This window comes from Callithrix jacchus, chromosome 11, assembly GCF_049354715.1.
Source record: "Callithrix jacchus isolate 240 chromosome 11, calJac240_pri, whole genome shotgun sequence".
NCBI classification, from domain to species: domain Eukaryota; kingdom Metazoa; phylum Chordata; class Mammalia; order Primates; family Cebidae; genus Callithrix; species Callithrix jacchus.
The window spans coordinates 97,840,139-97,861,239 of NC_133512.1; the positions used below are offsets into that span (position 1 = coordinate 97,840,139).

The window sequence follows — 21,101 nt, forward strand, 5'->3', positions numbered from 1 at the left end:
TCCAGAGCCACGTTGGGGTCCTTTCTTCCTCCTACCTCCCAGCTACCCAACACTGGCACCCCAATACCCATCTCTCCACCCTCTCCAGTTCCCTCCTCTCCTCGGGGAAGATACCATTGAGGTCACAGCCTAGCCTGGAGCCCTGGGTTCTTTTTCAGCACCAGGGACGCAGCCAACCCTGCTTTGGAAGGGCATGACGGGTGCCATCTTGGGGAAAGGAGGCTGAGGAGCGTATGTGGGAAGAAACACTAAATTGACTTGAAGGAGAGGGAAAGAGAGAAAACACCCACAGCAAGAACTGGGCATGGGGAGTGTGTGCTCCTAGCCTGGGGCAAATCGATCTCTGAGCACACGCAGACCCAGGCTTCAGTGAAGGTGGTTCGGAAAGGACAGTGAGACCACATGGAATATTCTGTCCATGTTCTCTTCTGCAACGCCAGACTGATAAGGATCCAAGCCAGTCAAGTCAGCCAGCCCACTTCAGACATGCCCCAGACAGGAGTAGGAGCAGTGTGCTTGGTTCTCTCCTGCACAGCCACCTCCTCAGGTAGCCAAGCCTGAGTGGAGCCCACCCTGCTTGTGCCCATCTGACCATCACAAACATACCAGTGAGAAGGATATCAAACCACTCATTCCTTCCAAAAATATTTATTGGATGCCTACGACGTGCCAGCACTGGCCCTGGTGCTGGGAATATGCTTGGCTCTCCCTTGCCACGGCCTCTGGCTTCCATCCTTGGTATCACCGAGTCTGTGGCGATTCTCCCACAGGGGCAACCCCCGGCCATCCTGCAGCCTGGGTGGGGCGGTGCCACAGCTGACCAGTCCAGACCCGAGCCACTTCACACCAGGAGCCTCTCCCCGTGTTCCCAACAGAACCTTCACTCGGTGCTTGAAGCCTGAGGTCCAACCTCTGAAGAGGGTGGTCATATCCAGGCCTGCAGTGGGAAACTCGGATCTTCCCTCCTCCTTCAACCCACACTGGACCTTTCCCGGCACCCTTTGGGATGCTTCTGGAACTGTTCTGAGGCCTTGAGAGCTTTGAGGAATTCACCAGTCCCGCTGTGGCATCCCCCGCCACCACCACCACCACCGGTCCGCGGGGGTCCTGCCCACTAGCGCGCCTCTTCCTTGGCGCTGGGCGCAGGGGCCGCGCGGTGCACGCGCTGGTGCTTGACCAGGTGCTGCTTCTGGCTGAAGCCACGGCCGCAGGCGGGACACAGATAGGGCCGCTCGCCCGTGTGGTTACGCCGGTGCCGCGTCAGGTTGGGCTTCTGGCTGAAGCGGCGGCCGCACTCGGGGCACGGGTAGGGCCGCTCGCCCGTGTGGATGCGCTGGTGGATGGTGAGCGCCGACCACCACGAGAAGCTCTTGCCGCACTCATTGCAGATGAACTGGCGCGGCTCGCCAGGCCCAGCCAGGGCTGCGCGTCCCCGGCCCCACAGTGCGTCCCGGGCTCCCGGGGGCCGTTGGGGGCTCCGCGGCTGCGTGGCTAAGCCCGGGATGACCTCGGCTTGCGGCTGGTCGCCCATTTCCCCGGCTGGGACGGCGGGCTGGGCGGTGGCATGGGCGCGCTGGTGGGCGCGCAGCGCTGCGCGGCTGCGGCAGCTCTTACCACAGCTGGGGCAGGGCGCTGCCTGGGCGCCCGGCAGGTGCGTGCGCAGGTGCTTGAGCAGGTGCTGCTTCTGGCGGAAGCCGCGGCCGCAGTGCGGGCAGGGGTGCGGGCGCTCGCCGGTGTGGTTGCGCAGGTGCCGCGTCAGGTTGGGCTTCTGGCTGAAGCAGCGGCCGCACTCTGGGCACGCATAGGGCCGCTCCCCCGTGTGGATGCGCTGGTGGATGTTCAGTGACGACCACCAGGTGAAGCTCTTGCCACATTCGTTGCAAATGAACTGGCGCGGCTCGCCCGGCCCTGAGGGGCGGGAGACCGCAGTCCCGGCCCCGGGCTGGCCCCACCAGCCCTGGCAGAGTCCTAGCCAGGCCCACTCGGGGCGCCCCCGCGGCGGCCCAGGCCGCAGGCGACAGGCCCGGTGCGACGCCGCATCCCGGAGCAGCTCGTGCAGGCCGGCGCGAGTACCCTGGCGGTCCCGGGCATGCGCGCGCTGGTGGATGCGGAGGCCCACCTGGTGGCGGAAGCAGCGCTCGCACTCGGGGCACGAGTGGGTGGCGGGCCGGGAGTGGGTTTTCTGGTGCTTGAGCAGGTGCTGCTTCTGGCTGAAGCGCCGCGCGCACTCGGGGCAGCAGAAGGGCCGCTCGCCCGTGTGGTGCCGCTGGTGGCGCGCCAGGTTTGGCTTCTGGCTGAAGCTCTTGCCGCACTTGCCGCAGAGGTACGGCTTCTCCCCGGTGTGGGTGCGCTGGTGGATCTTCAGGGACGACCACCAGCTGAACCTCTTCCCGCAGTCCAGGCACACGAAATGACCCTCACTGGCGGAAAGCGCGGGGCTCAGAGGGCCAGAGGCTGCCCCGGGAGCCCGGCCTGCCAGCCCCGCATCCTGCTCAGCCGGAGGGGCCCACCTGGGACTCCCAGACTCCTCCTGTGCCCCTAGGGCTCGAGACCACCCCAAGGTCTGGCGTGGAGGGAGGCCCGGGTGCTGCTGGAAGATGTTCTCCTTGTCCTTCTCCGCAAGCATGGCCTGCGGCACCAGCGTCTGCAGCAGCCACTCCGGCTTCTCCTGCTTGACCTTCATCACCAGCCCGGCTCCTGCCAGAGGCAAGCGGGAGAGAGGTCACCACTGCTCTGCGTGCTTGTCGGATGGAGAGAAGGGGCAAGAGAGAGGGACGGGGTGCAGGAGGGCAGTGAAGGGATGAAAAGCGGGCACGACTAAAGGCAGAAGGAAGATTTTTAAACGAACAGAAGAAAACGGGGTCAAGAGAAGAAAAAAGGGTAGGGCAGGCAGAAAGGACAAGGGCAGGTTAAGATATGGAAAGAAGTGAAGGAGAAAAATACAAGAAAGAAACCATAAGTGAATCACTCGGCTGCCGAGGCCACAGGATCCCCAAGGCACAGGCTGCTCTGCCTTCTCCACCCTGAGGCCCAGGAGATGCAGAGGTTGAAGAAACCAATCCAGTGCAATTCGCTGGCCCAGTGGACAGCTGCGAAATATACAATTCTTTTTATAAGAGCATCAGCGTGCTGGGAGCTTTCTAAGTAAAGGCATGCCCAGTCCCTCAGCGGTCAGAGAGACCAACCCCTGGGTCACTGCAGCACCGTCTGTATTGGTGGGGTCCCTGCTCCAAGGCAGAAACCATGGTGGCAGAACACTTCACCCGCTGGGATCTTGGCTGTTTGGCAACTCAGCTTCCTTCAACAAAATCAAGGACAAGAAAGTAGGCGGGAAAGGCCACAGCACCCAAAAGAGGTGTTGCCTCGCCTAACCCACTTTACTCATGATCGTCCCACACCCACTGCTCCCAGCCCACACCTTGTGCCATACACAAGTCTACAGAGGCACTTTGTTTTCCCAGCTCACAGAATAGAAGCCATAATAGAAACCATCTGCCACAGACACTAAAGAATGCATACTGTGTGATTCCATTTATGTGAAGAGGAGAAGCTGGCAAAACGAACCCATGAGTTAGAAGTCAGGATAATGGCCCTATTACAGGGGCACTGTGGGTGGAAGGCAGCATGGGGTCCAAGGTTCTGCTCATGTTTCCATTGATGTGGGTGCTGGTTACAGGAGAATGTTTGCTGTGTAAGAATTTATAGTTTATGATCTATGCACCTTTCCAAAAACGTTTACACGTAATAAAAAGTAGGTGGAATAAAATAGCTGTGAACAAAGAAAAGAGAAAAATCTTTAAACAGATGTCGACGTTACAAACACAACAAAATAAACCCAGGAAGAAGAAGAAGAGTACTAACGAAGATAAAAACAGATTATAGATAAGGGACATGTAGCTGCAAAAAGGATTCTGAAAATCCCCAAATACTGTACATGGACTTTATATACATAAAGTTGAAAACTTATATAAAATAGAAAATTTTGCATAAAATGTAAATTAAAACTGACCCAAGAATAGGTAGAAAATCTGACTACATTAACAACTAAAAGAAATGAGAAGAACATCTTGGTCTACCTCAAAAATGAGTGACAGGCTATATAACTGTATGAACAGGTGCCACTAAAACCTCAAGGGAAGGACTATTTCCACCTTATATACGCAATTGCAGTGAATAGGAGCAAAGGGAAAGAGAAGTCTACAAGGTTAGCATAACTCCAATTTCAAAATAAGAACGGAGGTGGGAAAAAGGTTTATTATTCTTTGAACACAGACACAAACATTAGCAAAGCAAGTTCAGTGGAATTAAAACAATAACATACCCTAACCTTGCTGAGATTTCCCCAGGAAAGCAAAGACGGCCCAATACAATTTATAGCATTACCTCATTAAAAGTGAAAAAACTCAGGGGGCCGTGGTGGCTCTGGCCAGTTGTCCTGGCGCTTGAGGAGGCGAGTCCATGAGTTCAAGGCCAACCTGAGCAACGTTACAAGCTCTCATTGATTGACAAAAAAAAAAAAAAAAAAAAAAAAACCCACAAAAAAAAAAAAACCTACAAAAAAAAAAAGTGAAAAAACTCATAAGAGATGTGAAAAAGTCATATGATAAAATTCAACATTATTTCTGGAGGGAGGGATCAAAAGGAGAAGGGAGGGAGAGAGAGAAGAAATCTCCTAGCAAACAAAGAATAGAGAAACGAAGTGCACAAAGAATGTACTCTAGAAATTACAGCAAACATTATAACCAAAGCAAAGATTAGAAGACCATTACAATTAGCAACAAAACCCGATGCTCACCATTCCTAAAATCAGTCAGCTATCCTTGACGAACTAGCCAAGACATAGGGGAAAACAAAGAGAAACGCGTGAACATTGGAAAGGAGAGGAAGCTGCCATTTGCTTATGATTATTAACCACCTGGAATGTGCAAGAGAATCCACTGATACATATAAGCAAGAGCTCAGCCACACTGCCCAGTACAAAAACATACAAAAATAACATTTTAAAAGACGGCAATACAAGTAACTAGGAATACACCTAATAAACATGCAACACTTATATACAGAAAACTATTAACCTTACTAAAGAGCTAAAGGTAAATAAAAGGACCAAGGTACCATATTCTTAGATGAGGAGCCAAAGATGTGCTTCACTCTGAAATAACGTTGAAACTCAGTGTCATCCTATTTAAGTAAATTTTAAAATGTATCATGTATACAAATTGCCCAGAAAAATCCTAAAAATGAACAAAGAAGAATTTGGCTTATATGACATTAAAGCAAAAATGCTACCACTGTACACATATGAATGGCTAGAATCTGCTGGGAGTGGTGGCTTACGCCTGTAATCCCAGCACTTTGGGAGGCCAAGGTGGGTGGATCAACTGAGGTCAGGAGTACGAAACCAGCAGGTCCAACAGCGTGAAACCCCATCTCCACTAAAAATACAAAAAATTAGCCAGGCATGGTGGCAGGCACCTGTAATCCTAGCTACTGGGAAGCTGAGGCAGGAGAATTGCTTAAACCCAGGAGCGGGAGGCTGCAGCAAGCCAAGATCACAGCGTTGTACTCTAGCCTGGGTAACAAGAGCAAAACTCTGTCTCAAAAACAAACAAACAAAAAAAAGAGTGGCTAGAATCCAGATGGCTGCCATGTGCACAGTGAGGCTGAGCAGCAATGGGGACTCTCCTTGCTGGTGGAAATGCGAAGTGGTGCCACCACTCTGGAAGGTGATTCAGCAGTTTCTTACAAAGCTAAATACAGGCTTGCCATCCAATCCAGCAGTCACTCGACTAGGTATTTACCCAAAAGAGTTGAAAACCTTTGTCACACAAAAAAACCACACGTGGATTTTTATAGCTTTATTCCCAACTGCCAGAACTTGACAGCAAACAAGATGTCCTTCAGTGGGTGAATAGATAACTCTGCATGATGGAATATTAGCCATAAAAAGAGATAAGCTATGAAGTCACAAAAAGCCAGGGAGTTACCTTACATGCAGACTTCTGGGTGAATGATACCAACGTAAAAGGCTACACACTGTATGACTCCAACTATATGACATTCTGAAAAGGGCAAAACTGCAGAGATAACTGAAGGTGGTTGCCAGGAGTTGGGGGGTAGGGGGAGATAAACAGGTGGAGCACAGTGGATTTGGGGGGAGTGAAATATTCTGTATGATACTGTAATAGTGATACCAGACATTATGCCTTTGTCAAAACCCAGATAAGGTACAAGACCAAGAGAGAACCCTAATGTCAACTATAGACTTTAGGTAATAAAAATGTACCTATATGGGTTCATCAATTATAACAAACGTGCCACATGAATGCAAAATGTTAATAATAAAAGAAGCTGGAGCTGAGGTATAGGGGACTCTGCTTTCTTCACAATTTTTCTGTAAACCTAAAAGTGCTGTAAAATATAAAGTCTAAGTCAGGCACAGTGGCTCATGCCCGTAATCCCAGCACTTTGGGAGGCTAAGGTAGGAGGACCATTTGCCCAGGAGTTGAAGACCAGCCTAAGCAACAGAGCAACACCCTGTGTGTACCAGCACACCTGTAGTCCCAGCTACTCTGGAGGCTGAGGTAAGAGGATTGCTTAAACCCACGACACTCCAGCCTAGGTTAGAGAGTGTGACTGTGTCGAGGACGAGGACGGGCGGGCAGGGGTGGGGAGGGAGGGAGGGAGAGAGAGAGAGAGATCCATTTGAGAAAAAAAAGAAAAGAAAACCCAACTCTTGACTGACAACAGCCTAGGTTAGAGAGTGTGACTGTGTTGAGGACGAGGACAGGTGGCGGGCAGGGGTGGGGAGGGAGGGAGGGAGGGAGGGAGGGAGGGAGGGAGGGAGGGAGAGAGATCCATTTGGGAAAAAAAAGAAAAGAAAACCCAACTCTTGACTGACACAGTTGTTATTGGCATGGCTGTTCCATGGTGGGCCTGGTGACATATGGCTGCGAGTCAGATTCCCTTTCACAAAATAGATAAATACATAAATAAAAGTAAAAAAGCTAAATACAAGTATTACAATAACGTACAGTACACAAAATGGACATAGGCCAATGGAACAGAATCATATGAAACATGATACAAAAGACATTTCAAGTCAATGGAAAAGGCTATTCATCAGCTTAGAACCAACTCTCTCTTTGGAGAAAATATTTAAGTTAGATTCCTAGTGCAAACTGTTTATAAAAATCAGTTCCAGATGGACTTAAGCACCAGCTTTAAAAAAAGAAGTATTAGAATAATTAAGAGAATCTGCTTAGAATCCAGAGGTAATTAAAAGCCCTCTTAAATAAGAAACAAAAGATAAAAACTAAATTTAAAACATCTGTATGACAAAAGATACTATAAAAATAAGTCCAATAGAAATGGGAATTTAGGCCAAGTGCAGTGGCTCATGCCAGTAATCCCAGCACTTTGGGAGGCCAAAGCGGGAGGATCACCTGAGGTCAGGAGTTTAAGACCAGCCTGGCCAACATGGTGAAACCCTGTCTCTACTAAAAATACAAAAAAATTAGCCAGGCGTGGTGGGGCATGCCTGCAATCCCAGCTACTCAGGAGGCTGAGGTAGGAGAATCACTTGAACCAGGGAGGCAGAGGTTGCAGTGAGCCAACATCACACACTAATATCCAGCCTGGGCAACAAAAGCAAAAACAAGAAAAGAAGGGGAGGAGAGAGGAGAGGAGGGGAGGGCAGGGCAGGGGAGGGCAGGGCAGGGCAGGGCAGGGGAGGGGAGAGTTAGAGTGAATTTACAGCAGCATTTTCCCATAGAACTTTCTCCAATAGTGAAAACGGTTTACATCCGAGCTCTCAAGCCACATATGGTTACTGAACACTTGAAATATGACTAGGACAATTAAGAAATGACATTCTTAATTGTATTTAAGAAATTAATTTTTATTTATTTATTTTTGAGACACAGTCTTTCTCAGTCACCCAGGCTGGAGTACAGTGGTACGATCTCAGCTCACTGCAGCCTCTGCCTCCGGGGTTCAAGTAATTCTTCTGCCTCAGCTCCAGGAGTAGCTGGAATTATAGGCACCTGCCACCATGCCCAGCTAATTTTGTATTTTTAGTAGAGATGGGGTTTCACCATGTTGGCCAGGCTAGTCTCAAACTCCTGACCTCAGGTGATCCTCCCACCTCAGCCTCCCAAAGTTCTGTGGGATTACAGGAATGAGCCACCTCGCCTGGCCATACTTTAATTTAAATCTAAACTTCAAGTAGAAGAGTCCTATGTGGCTAGGCCACATGCTGGACAGTGCAGGTCTAGGAAAAAATATGTGCAGATATAGAATAGGCAAACGCTTAGTATCCAGACTATAAAACAGACTCCTATACATATGATAAAAAGAGGTTCAACCCCACTAGTCATCAACAAAATGTAAACTAAAAGTGTAGCATCTTTCAATCCCTCATACAAGCAAAAATTTTAAAAATCAATAATACCTCTACAATATGTGTGGATACTACATAGGAGAACAGGTATACACATGGGTATTCTGAGAGCATAAACTGAGGCAGAATTTCTGAAGAACAATCCGACAGTGTTTATTAAAGTTAGAAGTGTAGAGAGCCTTCTGACCCTTTCCAGCCAGCAAGTCCATTCCACATGTTCACCTAAGAAATATTGACATATGAGTATAAAGAAAAATGTCCAAGAATGTTCACTGAAGTGCTCTTTGTAATTAGCACACAATGGAAAATAACTAAATTATCCTAAAAATAGTTTAAGAAAAGGATCGCTCCCTTTGTAATATGGAATACTATGCATTAAATAAAAAGAATGGAAAAGAACTATGTATGCCAATATGAAAAGATTCTCAACACATTTTTAAAATAAGCTGAAAAACTGTGTGAATCATCTGATTAAATTCATTAGAAATGTTATGTCTCAGCCGAGCTCGGTGGCTCAAGCCTGTAATCCCAGCACTTTGGGAGGCCGAGGCGGGTGGATGAGGAGGTCAAGAGATCGAGACCTTCCTGGTTAACAAGATGAAACCCCGTCTCTACTAAAAATACAAAAATTAGCTGGGCATGGTGGTGCGTGCCTGTAGTCCCTGCTACTCGGGAGGCTGAGGTGGGAGAACTGCTTGAACCCAGGAGGCGGAGGTTGCGGTGAGCTGAAAACGCACCATTGCACTCCAGTCTGGGTAACAAGAGCGAAACTCCGTCTCAAAAAAAAAAAAAAATTATGTCTCTATGTATATAGACATGCATGATCTAGGATGAGTCACACCAATCCGAGACCGATGGTTGTGCCGTGTCCATCAGGTGGCTGATGGCTGGTCCCCTCTCAGCCCTCCCAGCCAGAAAGATGACTATAGGCCAGAAAGCCCCAGGATGCCGAGACAGTGCTGTCACATCTGCCTGCCGAAGGGCACCTGGCGGATTTAAATGACTGGGTTGGGTGGGGTGCTAAGCCCAGCACTCATGTCCCTGGAGGCCCTGGAGTTGAGGTGGAGTGTGCTGGAGCTCCAGCAGCCCCAGGCACACTCCCATTTTTTGAGCTCCCGTAGCCTCTGTCATTGTTCCATTCTTTGACATGGCTGTCCCCAGCCCTGGTCCCCACCCTGAAATTCTGCATCAGTGGGATGTACCAGTTACTGGCTGAAGGCACTGGCTCACACCTGGCTTCAGAAAAGATAAAGGCATGCAGCCCAAGCAGAGGAGACCTTGGCTCCATATGAGGAGCGCAGGCCACTGGCCGCCCGTAGAGAGTCCTGAAATAACAGCTCCACTCCTCAGTCATCATGAAAAGGATCATGTTTTAGGTTTTAATTGTTCAGATAAAATTAAAAGGTGCAAAGTACAGATTATTGCTTAACAAGTAGAGTTTCCCAGGTGATGAAAATGTTCTGGAAATAGATGGGGCGGTGATGGCTACACAACACTGTGAATGTACTGAGGCCACTAAATCATACACTTAAAAATGGTTACAATGGTAAATGTTCTGTTATGTGTATTTTGCCACAATAAAAAAACACACACAAATAAAAATTAAAAGTTGCTTAAAAGAGGTAAGCTGTCAATTGTCTGAAAAATGGGGACCTCCAGATGAGCGGTTCCCTCAGTCTAGCCAGAGGCCAGTCCCATGTGCCTCCATGTCTCCAGGAGTCTCGGCTGGAGAGTTTTTCACACTTTTCCCTAAAACCACAGGGTTCCCCAGAAGCTACCATAGGGAGGAGAGAGGGCCCCAGCAGACCCCACAGCTGACATCAACCAGAGCTACCTCACAGTAACTCGGGATCCTAGGTATGAGTCTATCTGGAACAAGGGCCTCTGTAACATGCTGTGCGCATGCGCTCTGGTTCCACTGGAATTTCCAAAACAAACATGCAGCTAGGGCGCTTCTGCCACCCCCCTGGCTCCGTGGACAGAGGTGCAGCTGCACAACTAGGCTCCCTGAGGGTCTGTGTCCACACACCACACGCCATGCTTTGCACTGGCCACGTTTCTCTTTCACCCTGCTGCCTGATTTTTGTCTGTCTTGGGTCTGCTGACATGATTTTCCTGGGAGGGGAGGCAGCTCTTCCCCAGCGGCAATGAGGCAGAGGCCCTGGGGTCTATGGGGCAACTCCCCTGGGAGGGGAGAGGGAGGTAAAGAAACCCGAGTCACACTGTGCTGAAGGTTGGACTCCCAAGGGTGCTGGGCGTGCTCTGGACTCAACTCCACCGAGGGGCCTAGAGCCCTTCTGCAGCCGGACCATTGGCCACAGGCCACATGCGCCAGGCGCCAGGAAGGGCTGCAAGTGCTGCTCCCGGACGCCAGGGGCCGCTCCACCCCAGGCTCAGGGATGCTGGGCAGGGGTTCCAGCCAAGAGCACATGATCATGCCGGGAAACTGTCCACCGGCAGCCAGTATTTCATCACAACCAGCTCTAAGCGGCTTAGCTAATAAGGACCCTGAACTTTGAGTGACCCCAGAAAGTGTTAGTTGTCTGAACTGAATACAGCGTCCTAACGGATGAGCCATGGGGTTTGTTCCAACCAACTGTCCTACCTAGAGTGCTAGTTTTCCATGTCTAATTAATATGACCCCACAAAATCCCTATTCCAGCACATAAATAACCCTCAGTTTCCTCAAGGCATGGGTGCGCATGTGTCCCCTTGCTGAACAAGTTAAGGGACCGGGCTTTGCCGTTTTTGAGCTTCCATAGCCTCTGTCACTGTTCCATTCTTCGACATGGCTGTTCAAGCCCTGAATTCTGCATCTGTGGGATGTACCAGCTACTGCTGAAGGCACTGGCTCGCACCTGGCTTCAGAAAAGGTAAAGGCGCGCGGCCTGGGTGGCGGGAACCCCTGCTGTCCTGCCTCCTCTCTTCTTCCTTACCTGTGCCATCGCCAGCCAGGCCACTCTCCATCCCTGGAGACCTCCGAGCATCAGCGCCAGCTGCATCCCTTCCCTGCCATCTGTCAGAAATAAAAGCAGAAGAAAGAGAATGTGCCTGTGGGACAAGGACAAAACTCAGGGTCCCCAGCCCCCCTCCCATCCCAGAGAATACTGTCTTGTCCAAAGAATTTTGCTATCCATGGCCACACTGGAAATGGGCAGAGGCTCTTTATGTACGCATACCTGCTGAGCCATAATTCCCATTTTACCAAAGAGGAAACTGAAGCCACAGAGGGTCCCTGAGGTGCCCCAAGTCATGGAGGTGATGAATGGCAGAGCTGGACAAAAACCCAGGTCTAACTCCCACACCAGAGCCTCACACCCCACACCTTCAACATCCGCAGGGCAGCGAGTGACAGACCCACACCTAAAAAGCAGGAGCCTCAAGTAAGGTTAGAGACATGTCTGTGACACCACGGTCAGGAATGCACCTGGAAGGCAGAACGGCCCTACACGTTTCCTCAGTCACCGCCACCCCCTCTCAAAGCCCCCATCCATGTTCTAGCACAAACCCTTCCAGAGAGCTTTGGGGCCAGCGTCTCCATACAAGAGCCCATGCCCAGTTCACTGAACTGGGATTCATCTTTTTTTGTTTTTATGCCCAAGTCTTCTGAGCTTTTCCTGACATGCCTGGAATATGAGCGGGATTGATCACACTGCTATGTGGATGCCCCAGGCCTTTGCCCTGGCTGTCCCTTTGTCCCAGATCCCCGTCTGGCTCACCAGCTCACCATCTTGCTTCTGTCAGCTCTTGGCATAAATGTCCCTTTCTCAGAGTGGGCATCCCTGGCACTTCTTTTTTGAGATGGAGTCTTGCTGTCGCCAGGCTGAAGTGCAGTGGCACAATCTTGGCCCACTGCAACCTCCACCTCCTAGGTTCAAGTGATTCTCCTGCCTCAGCTTCCCACGTGGCTGGGACTACAGGCGTGCGCCACCACACCCAGCTAATTTTTGTATTTTTAGTAGAGACGGGTTTCACCGTATTGGCCAAGCTGATCTCAAACTACTGACCTTGTGATCCACCCACCTCGGCCTCCCAAAGTGCTGGGATTACAGGCGTGAGCTATCGCGCCCGGACCCTGGCTCACCAGCCTAACCACCTCCCATTTCCTCTTGAACATTTTAGCCACCTGACATGATCTTGTCTGTTCCCCACCACGGCAAGGCCAGGCACACTTCACGCTTGCCGCCAGATCCCCAGGGCCCAGAGCAGAGCCAGGCATACAGAGGGCCAGTAACAAACATGGGTGGCAGGAGTATGCTGCTCCAACTGGCCAGGAGCTTGCAGCCTGAAGACTCAGCTCGTCCTCACAGGGGATGCCCGTCTCCTAAGGACAGGGATGTGGTCCCACGCGCCTGTACCCGCTAGCAGAGCAAAAGCATGGCTGCCCACGGAGATGCACGGCTCACACTTCCTGCTGCCTCAAGGGAGGGGCTCTTCCAGGTTTTAGTCAGCCCGTCCTCCCAGGTACCATGGCTCGGCCACCCTCACAGAAACAGCCACCCCAGGCCCTCAGAGCCTCGCAGAGACCCAGCCTCCCTCCCCCACAACTCCTTCAGAGCCCAGACACTGGGGGCACACGCAGACTGGGAACTTGGAGCCTGACGAGAGGCAGAGAAGGAGTGACTATGAATCTAGAAAACGCAAAAAATCATTTTTCCTGGTGCAAAGAGGGGAAGAGAAGAAACACCCCCTTTTTTCCAGAGCATTTTGTTTAGAAACTTCTAATTAATAAGCTCTATCTCTGTCTTTTTGAGATGTATGTAAATCTTCTTTTATTTTTTATTTTTGCAGTAAATGTTCCTCAAGTAGAAATAAATGTTTTCAAAAGCTAAATAAGGCCAGGCAAGGTGGGTAATCCCAGCATTTCGGGAGGCTAAGTGGGTAGATCATCTGAGGTCAGGAATTCGAGACCAGCCTGGCCAACATGGGGAAACCCTGTCTCTACTAAAAATATAAAAATTACCCAGGCGTGGTGGCACACACCTGTAATTGCAGCTACTCGGGAGGCTGAGGCAGGATAATCACTGGAACCTGGGAGGTGGAGGTTGCAGTCAGCCAAGACTGGGACATAGTGAGACTCTGTCTCAAAAGAAAAAAAAAAAGCAGCAAAATAAGCCTCTGCCAGCGTTACAACTCAGGACTGTCTTTCCCACGGTCCTGGGGGCCATATCTTTGAAATTTAAACATTAAGGAAGACTCCACCCCTACTTCCCAGTCTCCACAGGAGGGTAGGGGTCTAACTTCAGCAGGCACCTGGCTCCAAATCACAAACCCATCTCCTATCATAAAAATAGGAGAAGTTTATTTTTCCTGTGGGTAAAGGCAATTAGCTAACACAGGCAGTCACACCAATTACCAGGTGAATTTAGGACGACCTGCATGTGACAAATGGTGCTGCCCCGTCCTCTTGCTGGAAGCTGGTTGCTGTTCATCCTGAGAGCATGTCTGAGTGAGCCACACCTGCCTGGCTCTAGCAGGCAGAGACACTGGTCTTTGATCTCTCGGGATTGCCCGTGATATGTTTCACATTCCGGTTTCACACACATTCAATTTTTTAAAAGCTTTTTTCTTTTCTACTTTTGCAAAGAGCTTTTCTGGGTTAGCAAGAGATTTTGTTTTCAATTCTATTTCCCCAACAGGGGTCTATAAGCACGCCTACTACAGTTTCTTACAGATACTCTAACCTGGTTGTGGTTCAGAGAAAATGTGAGCGGTGGAGGAGGCGCAGGTGGGCCCTGGTGGGGCTCTGATAGGTGCTGGGGGTGTTCTCCCTCCATGCCACCCTCCTCCCTCTGGGCCACTCTGTGAGCTTCCGCATGCCACACCTTGGGAAACCTCTCACCAACTGGACTTAACCTCTAACTAAAAAGGCACAGAGGGGCTGGCGGACAGAGAAGCCACCTTGAGGAAGAAACTCAGACTGAGGCGGGCAGAGCCTGGGCCAGAAATCCAGGAGGACAGAGGGATGGGCCTGGGTTTATACAACGTGTGAGACACCCCCCAAGCCAAATCAAAGACAGTCCTACTGCATCCACCCTGCCTCCCAAGAGGTATTAAAACCTAACAGCCACCCCGCAGTAGCAGGCCTTCCACTGTCCAGCTCCTCCCTCGAGCCTTGGGGCCTGTCTCAGGCCCCACACCAGGGTTCGAGGGGAAGCAGCCTGTGGTTTTTGTAAGAACAGAAGCAGAGACGGAAGGAAGAGGACCTCTGAGAGCCCAAGAGGAAGGAGTGAGAAATTCAAGGGGGAGACAGAGGACAGCAGTAAGGGGAAGCCAAGTCTTTGGGGACTTGCCTCTACTGGTATGCTCCGGTGGGCTATGTCTGGGAAACCGCACAGCAGGTTTCCTACAGACAAAATCCAGGAAAACCCTCCACGTGACACATTCCAGCCTGGCCCACCCTAAGCTTCTCTCCTATTCTGCCTCTCACTCTGTGAGAGTTAGGTCCCCTCCTAACTCACCATCCTAACACATCCTTGGCCACCTGGAAACACCCAGAAGCCAGATGAGCAGGCTGCCCAGCAAACTGCCCTGGCCAGAAGACAGGCGTCAAGGGGTAGATGTGCCATCTGCCACCAGTGCCCACATTGAGTCTTGGAAGGCCACTTTGTCTATTGTACAAGTAGACCCCGACCGATACTGGACCACCTTTCCTCTCCGCGGTTCCTCGGGCTCTGAGGAGAGCAGGATACACAGAGGTCCCCTTTCCACGCCTGGCTCTGGCCTGGCCCTCCCCACAAAGGGTCAGGCTGCAGTTCAGTAAGAGCCCCCCGTGGGCAGGCCTCAGCCTGTGCCCAGCTGCCATGACAACTGCGGACCAACCGCACAAAGAGGGGATTGAGCTAGCAGCAGGTGGAGAGGCCAGGGCAGGGGAAGGCAACAAAGGAGCTTTGCTTGTGGCAGAAACTTGGGGGTGGGGAGGCCAGGCAGCAGCTGGGGTAGGAGGAAGGCCACAAGCCAGAAAGAGGCACCTTGGGGACCTGTGCTGCTCTCCATGCCAGGAGAGGTCCTCCCCATCTCTGCCCTGGAACCTCCCACCAGCCCAGCACAGCTCTCAGACCCAGTACCCCAGGTCAGACAGTCAGCATCAGACCATGCCGCAGATATCACCTGCTGCAGATATAACCTGCTGCCAGTGGAGCAGAAGCAGGATCCACCACCAGGCACTAAGGCTTTCGGTGGTGGGGGCAGCTCCCCAAACCCCAGCCAAAGGCCCAGCATCAGGCCCTCTCAGCCCTGAGGTCCCAGCAGGTCCTCACTTGCCGGGCACTGCTCAGCTGCTCTTCCGTAGGAGAACCCCGAAGAAACTGGCCTCCCCAGGCCCAGCCCATGCCCAGCCAATGCCTCCACGCCCATGCTGCCCCTCTCTACAGCCTCATCCTTCCCAACTCCACCTGGTCCCCAGAGCAATCCTGCCCTCTCCCGGAGCCCACACCTGACTGCTATGTCCTCAACTAGTTCTGTCTCCCTGCGAGACCCCTCATTCAGGTTAGCCCCAGGGAGCGGGGACTTGGTCCCGTGCCTGCCTGCCCCTCACAGGCAGAAGGTGTGTAATGTGTATTGAATGAATGAGTGAATGAAACAATGGAGGACTCAAGAGCTGGCTCCTCAGGCTCCAGTCTTCTGTCACTATCAACAGATCCCTCAGGACCAGCCAGTGGTATTCTCTGCCTCTGATTTCAGTTAATAGCAGTAAATGTTTTTAAATTAAATATATGATCATAGGGACATGAGAAAGTGATGTAAATGCTAAACCACACACGAACACACCCAGACACAATCATATCAAAATATAGCTAAGTAAACAAAAGTTCAAAGACACAAAATTAAATGAGAACACCTGCAAAACTGTCTATGCAAATATTAATAATGTGAGATGGTTTTTTAAACTCAGACACACCTACAGATCCACAGACACACACACAAATGTGCCACTGTGAACCAGGTCAGCACAAATCACTGCACAGCATACTTAGGAACAGAGAAACGCAAAGCCACCCATGACACAAGTATCCTTGCACACCCGCGGCCATCCCATCGGGCCCACTTGCTCCAAGGGAAAGAACTCAGAGAGGCAGAAACAGAAGCAACATACCCTCACCGAGCCAGGAAGCTGGGGGCCATGAGTCACCGTTGGATGACCTGCACTGGGGTGGCATAGGTCAGCAGGAGCTGCAGCTGGCTGGAGAGAAGGCAGAGCAAGACACAAAGCCCTAGAAAGACAATGAGCCTGTGTCCAGCAAGCCTGGTACAGCCTGAGATCCTCCAGGGCCTGGCCTGTGCGCTCTGGCCCAACGGGATGCAGCAGGCCTCTCCTCTTCAGCCAGCTTTGGGTGACCCTGGGCCGCCACCTGGCTGGCTCCTTACCCTAGTCTCCCCCTAGAAGCCTACTGCCTGAGACTGGCAGGGATGTCCTTCTCAAGGCCACCCTTCCTGGTCCCTCCCCTCAGGACCCTGTGTCTTAATCAGGAGCCCCAAGTCCCAGCCCACCTGTCACTCCCCCGCTGCTAGTCCCTGGCTAATCTCTGCGGCACTGTGGGCTCAGGTTCCTGATGGCGCAGGTGAACGGCTACCTGCTTCCCGAGTTTGGGAGCATCACCGGCGGCAAGCCTAAGCCGGGTGCGCCAGGCATTGTCTGTATGAGCCTCTGCCAGTGGTCCTGCTGCCACTCGCTCTTCCTAAGCTATCACTCCTTCCAGCCACTTGGGAATCTCAGAGGCCCCCAGCACCACACAGGTGCCTCCACACTCCACCTCGCAGGAGAAGTAGGGTTTGCCATGGCTCTGGTTGTGGCACTGTCTGCAGAGGCCTCCATTTACCAGGGCAGTTCTGCCCGCCCCTCCTAGAGCTCCCAGCCCAGACCAAGTACGCATCCCCTCCTGGACCTGGAGGCCTCCATCCCTACACCCAGTATCAGGCACCCTGCACCCTCCCACAGTGCCCCATTCCAACCCCATGACCCTGTTCCTCTCCAACTTCCCAGATCCCCTCAGCACAAGACCACCCCACTGTGACCTGTCTCCAGCCCTGACCCTTTCCCTCTTCCTAACCACCATCTTCAGACCTCAGTCTCCCAAACACCCCAGTCCTCAATCTGGCTAGGGGGCAGAGGAGGGGAGGCAGGGGTAAGGGCAGGACACTGTCCCACCCAAAGAGCAGGCCACAGTGGAAAAAGCTGTCGAGAGGCCCCCACACAGGGACTGGGATTAGGTTTGCTTCTGGTTAGCCACTTGATCCCAGGCAAACCACTTTCCTTCTCTGGGCCTCAGTCACCCCACCTGCAAATGGAAATAAAGCTTGCTCGTGGTATAGAATTGTTATATCGAGGGGTGGGAACAAGAACCACGTGAGAGGACTCTGAGAGATATTCCCAGAGCTCAAGACAAATTCTATTTAGGTCACTGCTGTTGCCATCACCTGCTCCCCACGCAGGGTTATAAGAACTGTACCTCGGGGGATGAACAGCCAGCCTAGTTTCAAGGCTTCAGTGTGCTCCCAACATTCCCAGACCTGATCCGAATCCAGCCAGGTCACTTGCCTTACTTCCAGAGGTCCCAATTCCACCCCAGCCATGATCCTGAGGTACCTCCTTCCAAGACTTCCTTCACGGGCCGGAGGTGCACACCCTTACTGGAACTGTCCACCCGCACCTCCCATGCCCCATACCCATGGCCCCCTCCTTGAAGCCTCTGCTTACCCACCTTCGGAGGTGGGAGCTGTCCTCGGCCCCAAGTCTAACACTCAGGAACCTGTCAGGGCCCAGATCTGAGCTGAAGGCCAAGGACTAACCCAGCTACTAACGATCTTTAATCAGGTGTCACAGTTTAATTAATAAACACTTTTCCATCCCTTGCTGCCTTCAAAGGACCTTGGGAAAGGAAAGTGAAGTGGAGCAAGGATCCATTCAGGGACCTGCTGCACCCTCCGAATCATGAAAATAAAGGAAAATCTTGAGTTCTCTCCAGGGAAATTCCAGGCACCTAGCTGGTCCTGAAAAGTAAAGGAGCAACCTGATAAGGTAATCATAGCGAAAACAGCAGGGAAGTCAGACCGTAGGAGACTAGGAGACGTGTGGTTGCCTATAGAAACCAAAGACAACATCTCAGCATACGGCCCTGAGTTGTTTTTCAGAAACTCAGACCCCCACCAAATGGACATGCTGGCACACAGACCTCAGATAAGGGGGAACTGAGAACTCAGCTCTGCTGATCACTCCCCACTGCACCCTGACATGCCCCACCCTCTCACAGCTCCTGAAGGTGCCATGTTCTGGCACCGTGTGACCAATCTTGGAAGACCCTTGCTCAACTCTCCCCTTCCCAGCCCGATCAGGGATCACTTTGACCAGGAAGCCTTTTTGGAGATGCCAGGCTCGGCCAGGAACCTCTTCTCTGTTTCACCTGTGCACCCAGGACCATCAACATGGAATCATCATCATCAATATTTTGTCAGTCTGTGACAAGACTACATGCATCTTAACACAGGCTCCCTCTCTCTCTCCTGCACCCAGTACAGTACCCACACACAGTAATCCATTACTAAAAACTATCATAAGGGAACATTTAAATAAAAGAAATTTCAGTACAAAAAAGATTTGAAGCTCAGAAGCATGAAACCTTCAAGCTGAAAGGAGACAACTGCCATCTAATCTCTTCATTTATGGATGAACATGGCAACAGTTAGCTGTGAAGCCTCGGACTGTCCTCCACCTTTAGCCCCACACCCAGCCCCAGCTCAGATCAACTCGCTCAAAGGGCTGAAGGAGGCCCCATTTCCACACCTTCCACAGGTAGACATCCCTCTACATTCTTCACAGAGGGGATGCCCCCACCCCACCCCACTGAGTTCGCGGTTGCTGTGCCCATCACACAAGTGTGTGCGTGTTCTCCACCACACCCTACACGCACACACTTCGAACTTCTGCGGTGCTTCCCTCTCACTCACCTCCACCACCAACCCTTATCCCGGCTCGTTTAATCACACATTTATTGAGCACCTACGATGTGTCTGTCACTCTGCAGCGAACACTGGGGGTCCTGCCCCCAGAAGCTGATCTATCAGGGAGGCTGACAGGGACAGGGAACTCGGAAGAACGGGACAGCCCAGGAGGGGCTGCGCGCGGGCGACCCTCTATTCGTCACCGCATCCTCCCTCCGTCCTCACTAGCCTCCCTCCTGACCTCGCTGCCTTGGCCTGGGGCCCTCCCCACCCCGGCCGCGCCCCCTTCCCCTCCATTGTGTGGGGGCAGGGGGAACGCTTGAGACCCGGGGCTCGGGGGTCGCGCGGGCTCGAGGGGGGCGCGCGGGGCTCAGGGCAGCCCAGGCCCCCGCCCTATCCCTCAGTCCCAGCCCGGGCTGGGCGGAGGCAGCTCGGGAAGAGCGGGGCCGGGCGCTAGTCCTTCCCTCGCACCGCCCCTCCCCGCCCAAAATGCAGAGGGACTCCGAGGGAGGCGACAGGGAAATAAATACCTTTGACTTTGTGGCTAAGGTTAACGGGAACTGCCACCCCGAGGGCGACTTGGGCACCGGGCTCCAGGCCCTGGCCATTCCCGGGGCAGGCGGGGCGGGCACGAGTGTCTGATTGGCTGGCGGGCCTGGCCATCCCTGGGGCCGCCCAGCCGCCCCATTGGCTGCGCCGCTCAGATGACCTGCCCGGCCCTATCGGAGCAGCCCGCGGGGCGGCCCCTTTGTTCTCTGGAGCCAATAGCCGAGGGAGGAGGGCTGACCTCGCCCCCGCGGGCGAGCAGGGCCCGGGCGCGGTGAACGCGCTCGCAGCCGGCCGCCGGGCCGCTGGGAGGAGACCTGGAGAGTCCGGGCCCCGGATGGCCGATGGGGTCCCGGCACCCCTGCCAGGCCCGCGCGCCCGTTGTTACGCTTGCACTAAGTGCAGGCTCGCCGAGCAACACAGCTCTCCGGGGGCTGTTTCTCCCTACTGCGGACCCCTAAGGGCCCGGACAGAAACCCCGGCTGAGTCTGTGGCTGCTCTCAAGCCGCGACAGCCCCACCGTGGGATGCGATAACTTTTAGGGTTCACTGCGAGGGACCTTAGAAATCGCTACACTCGACCTCTTCGTTTTCTGTTTCGGGGAGGGGGTCTCGCTCTGTTCCCAGTGGCGCGATCATGGCTTAGTGCAGCCTCGAACCCCTGGCTCAAGCAATCCTCCCGCCAAGCTAACTTTTTTAATTTTTTGCAGAGACGGGGGTCTCGCTGGGTTGTCAGGCTGGTGTCGAACTCTTGAGCTTAAATGACCTCCCGCCTCGGGCCTCCCAAAGTGTTGGGATTACAGGCCGGTGCCCGGCCCAATCGCTTTGTTTTCTAGCTGAGGAACCGCTGTGAGGTTACGTTACTAGGTCGGGTTACTAGGTAGGGCTCCCAGGAGCGGAATCATCCCCTCCCAGCTGCTAACCCGGTCCAGACTGTGAAGGGGAGACCTTCAGGAAGGAGTATCTTCTCAACTACCCACCCCGATTGTAAGGAAATGCCTCACGCTTCTCCCTTAAAGGGGGCGCAGCTGGGTCAACTCCCACTGGCAGGATCCTCTCCAGAGCTGCTGGAAGCTGCGTTTGAGGCATGAGGAAGATACAGAAGATGGACCTCTCGGACTTTCTACAAACCGTTGCTGTTTGGCAGGCGGACCTTGTTTTCTTCCGTCAACAGCTGATTAAACATTTGCCACAGGCCCAGCTGCGATTTAGCCTCA

General features: G+C 52.6%; 2 protein-coding genes across 9 annotated transcripts in view; both read right to left on the minus strand.

Moving 5' to 3' along the window:
* Nucleotides 1–19,975, minus strand: part of LOC100895615 (uncharacterized) — a 33,171-nt gene extending 13,196 nt beyond the window's left edge. For 2 of the 4 annotated variants that reach the window (XM_054237567.2, XM_078343490.1), the window contains exons 1-2: nucleotides 19,870–19,975; nucleotides 11,338–11,417 (exon numbers count right to left, since the gene is read on the minus strand). The gene's annotated coding sequence lies outside the window, so the exon portion shown is untranslated. Of the gene's footprint in view, nucleotides 1–11,337; nucleotides 11,418–16,496; nucleotides 16,607–19,345; nucleotides 19,631–19,869 lie in introns of those variants that run through there. The other 2 variants (XM_078343489.1, XM_078343488.1) reach the window with 2 other exon arrangements.
* Nucleotides 633–19,975, minus strand: ZNF775 (zinc finger protein 775). Of its 5 annotated transcripts, XM_078343485.1 has the most exons (4): nucleotides 19,870–19,975; nucleotides 13,385–13,480; nucleotides 11,338–11,417; nucleotides 633–2,697 (listed from the first exon to the last, which is right to left on the minus strand). In XM_078343485.1, exons 3-4 carry the CDS (start codon nucleotides 11,366–11,368, stop codon nucleotides 1,115–1,117), a joined length of 1,614 nt encoding a protein of 537 aa, XP_078199611.1. In that variant the 5' UTR covers nucleotides 11,369–11,417; nucleotides 13,385–13,480; nucleotides 19,870–19,975; the 3' UTR covers nucleotides 633–1,114. The 5 variants fall into 5 exon arrangements, with proteins under 5 accessions (XP_078199611.1, XP_009001094.2, XP_009001096.2 ...); XM_009002846.5 differs by lacking the exon at nucleotides 13,385–13,480; XM_009002848.5 differs by lacking the exon at nucleotides 13,385–13,480 and having other exon boundaries at nucleotides 19,346–19,975.
* Nucleotides 19,976–21,101: the final 1,126 nt, after the last annotated feature.

Bases quoted from the DNA above. Each gene is read 5' to 3' on its own strand.
- ZNF775 (XM_009002846.5), bottom strand. From the start codon at position 11,368: ATGGAGAGTGGCCTGGCTGGCGATGGCACAG. The intron at 2,698-11,337 runs GTAAGGAAGAAG...TGCCTCTGGCAG, and splicing joins CCTGGCTGGCGATGGCACAG to GAGCCGGGCTGGTGATGAAG.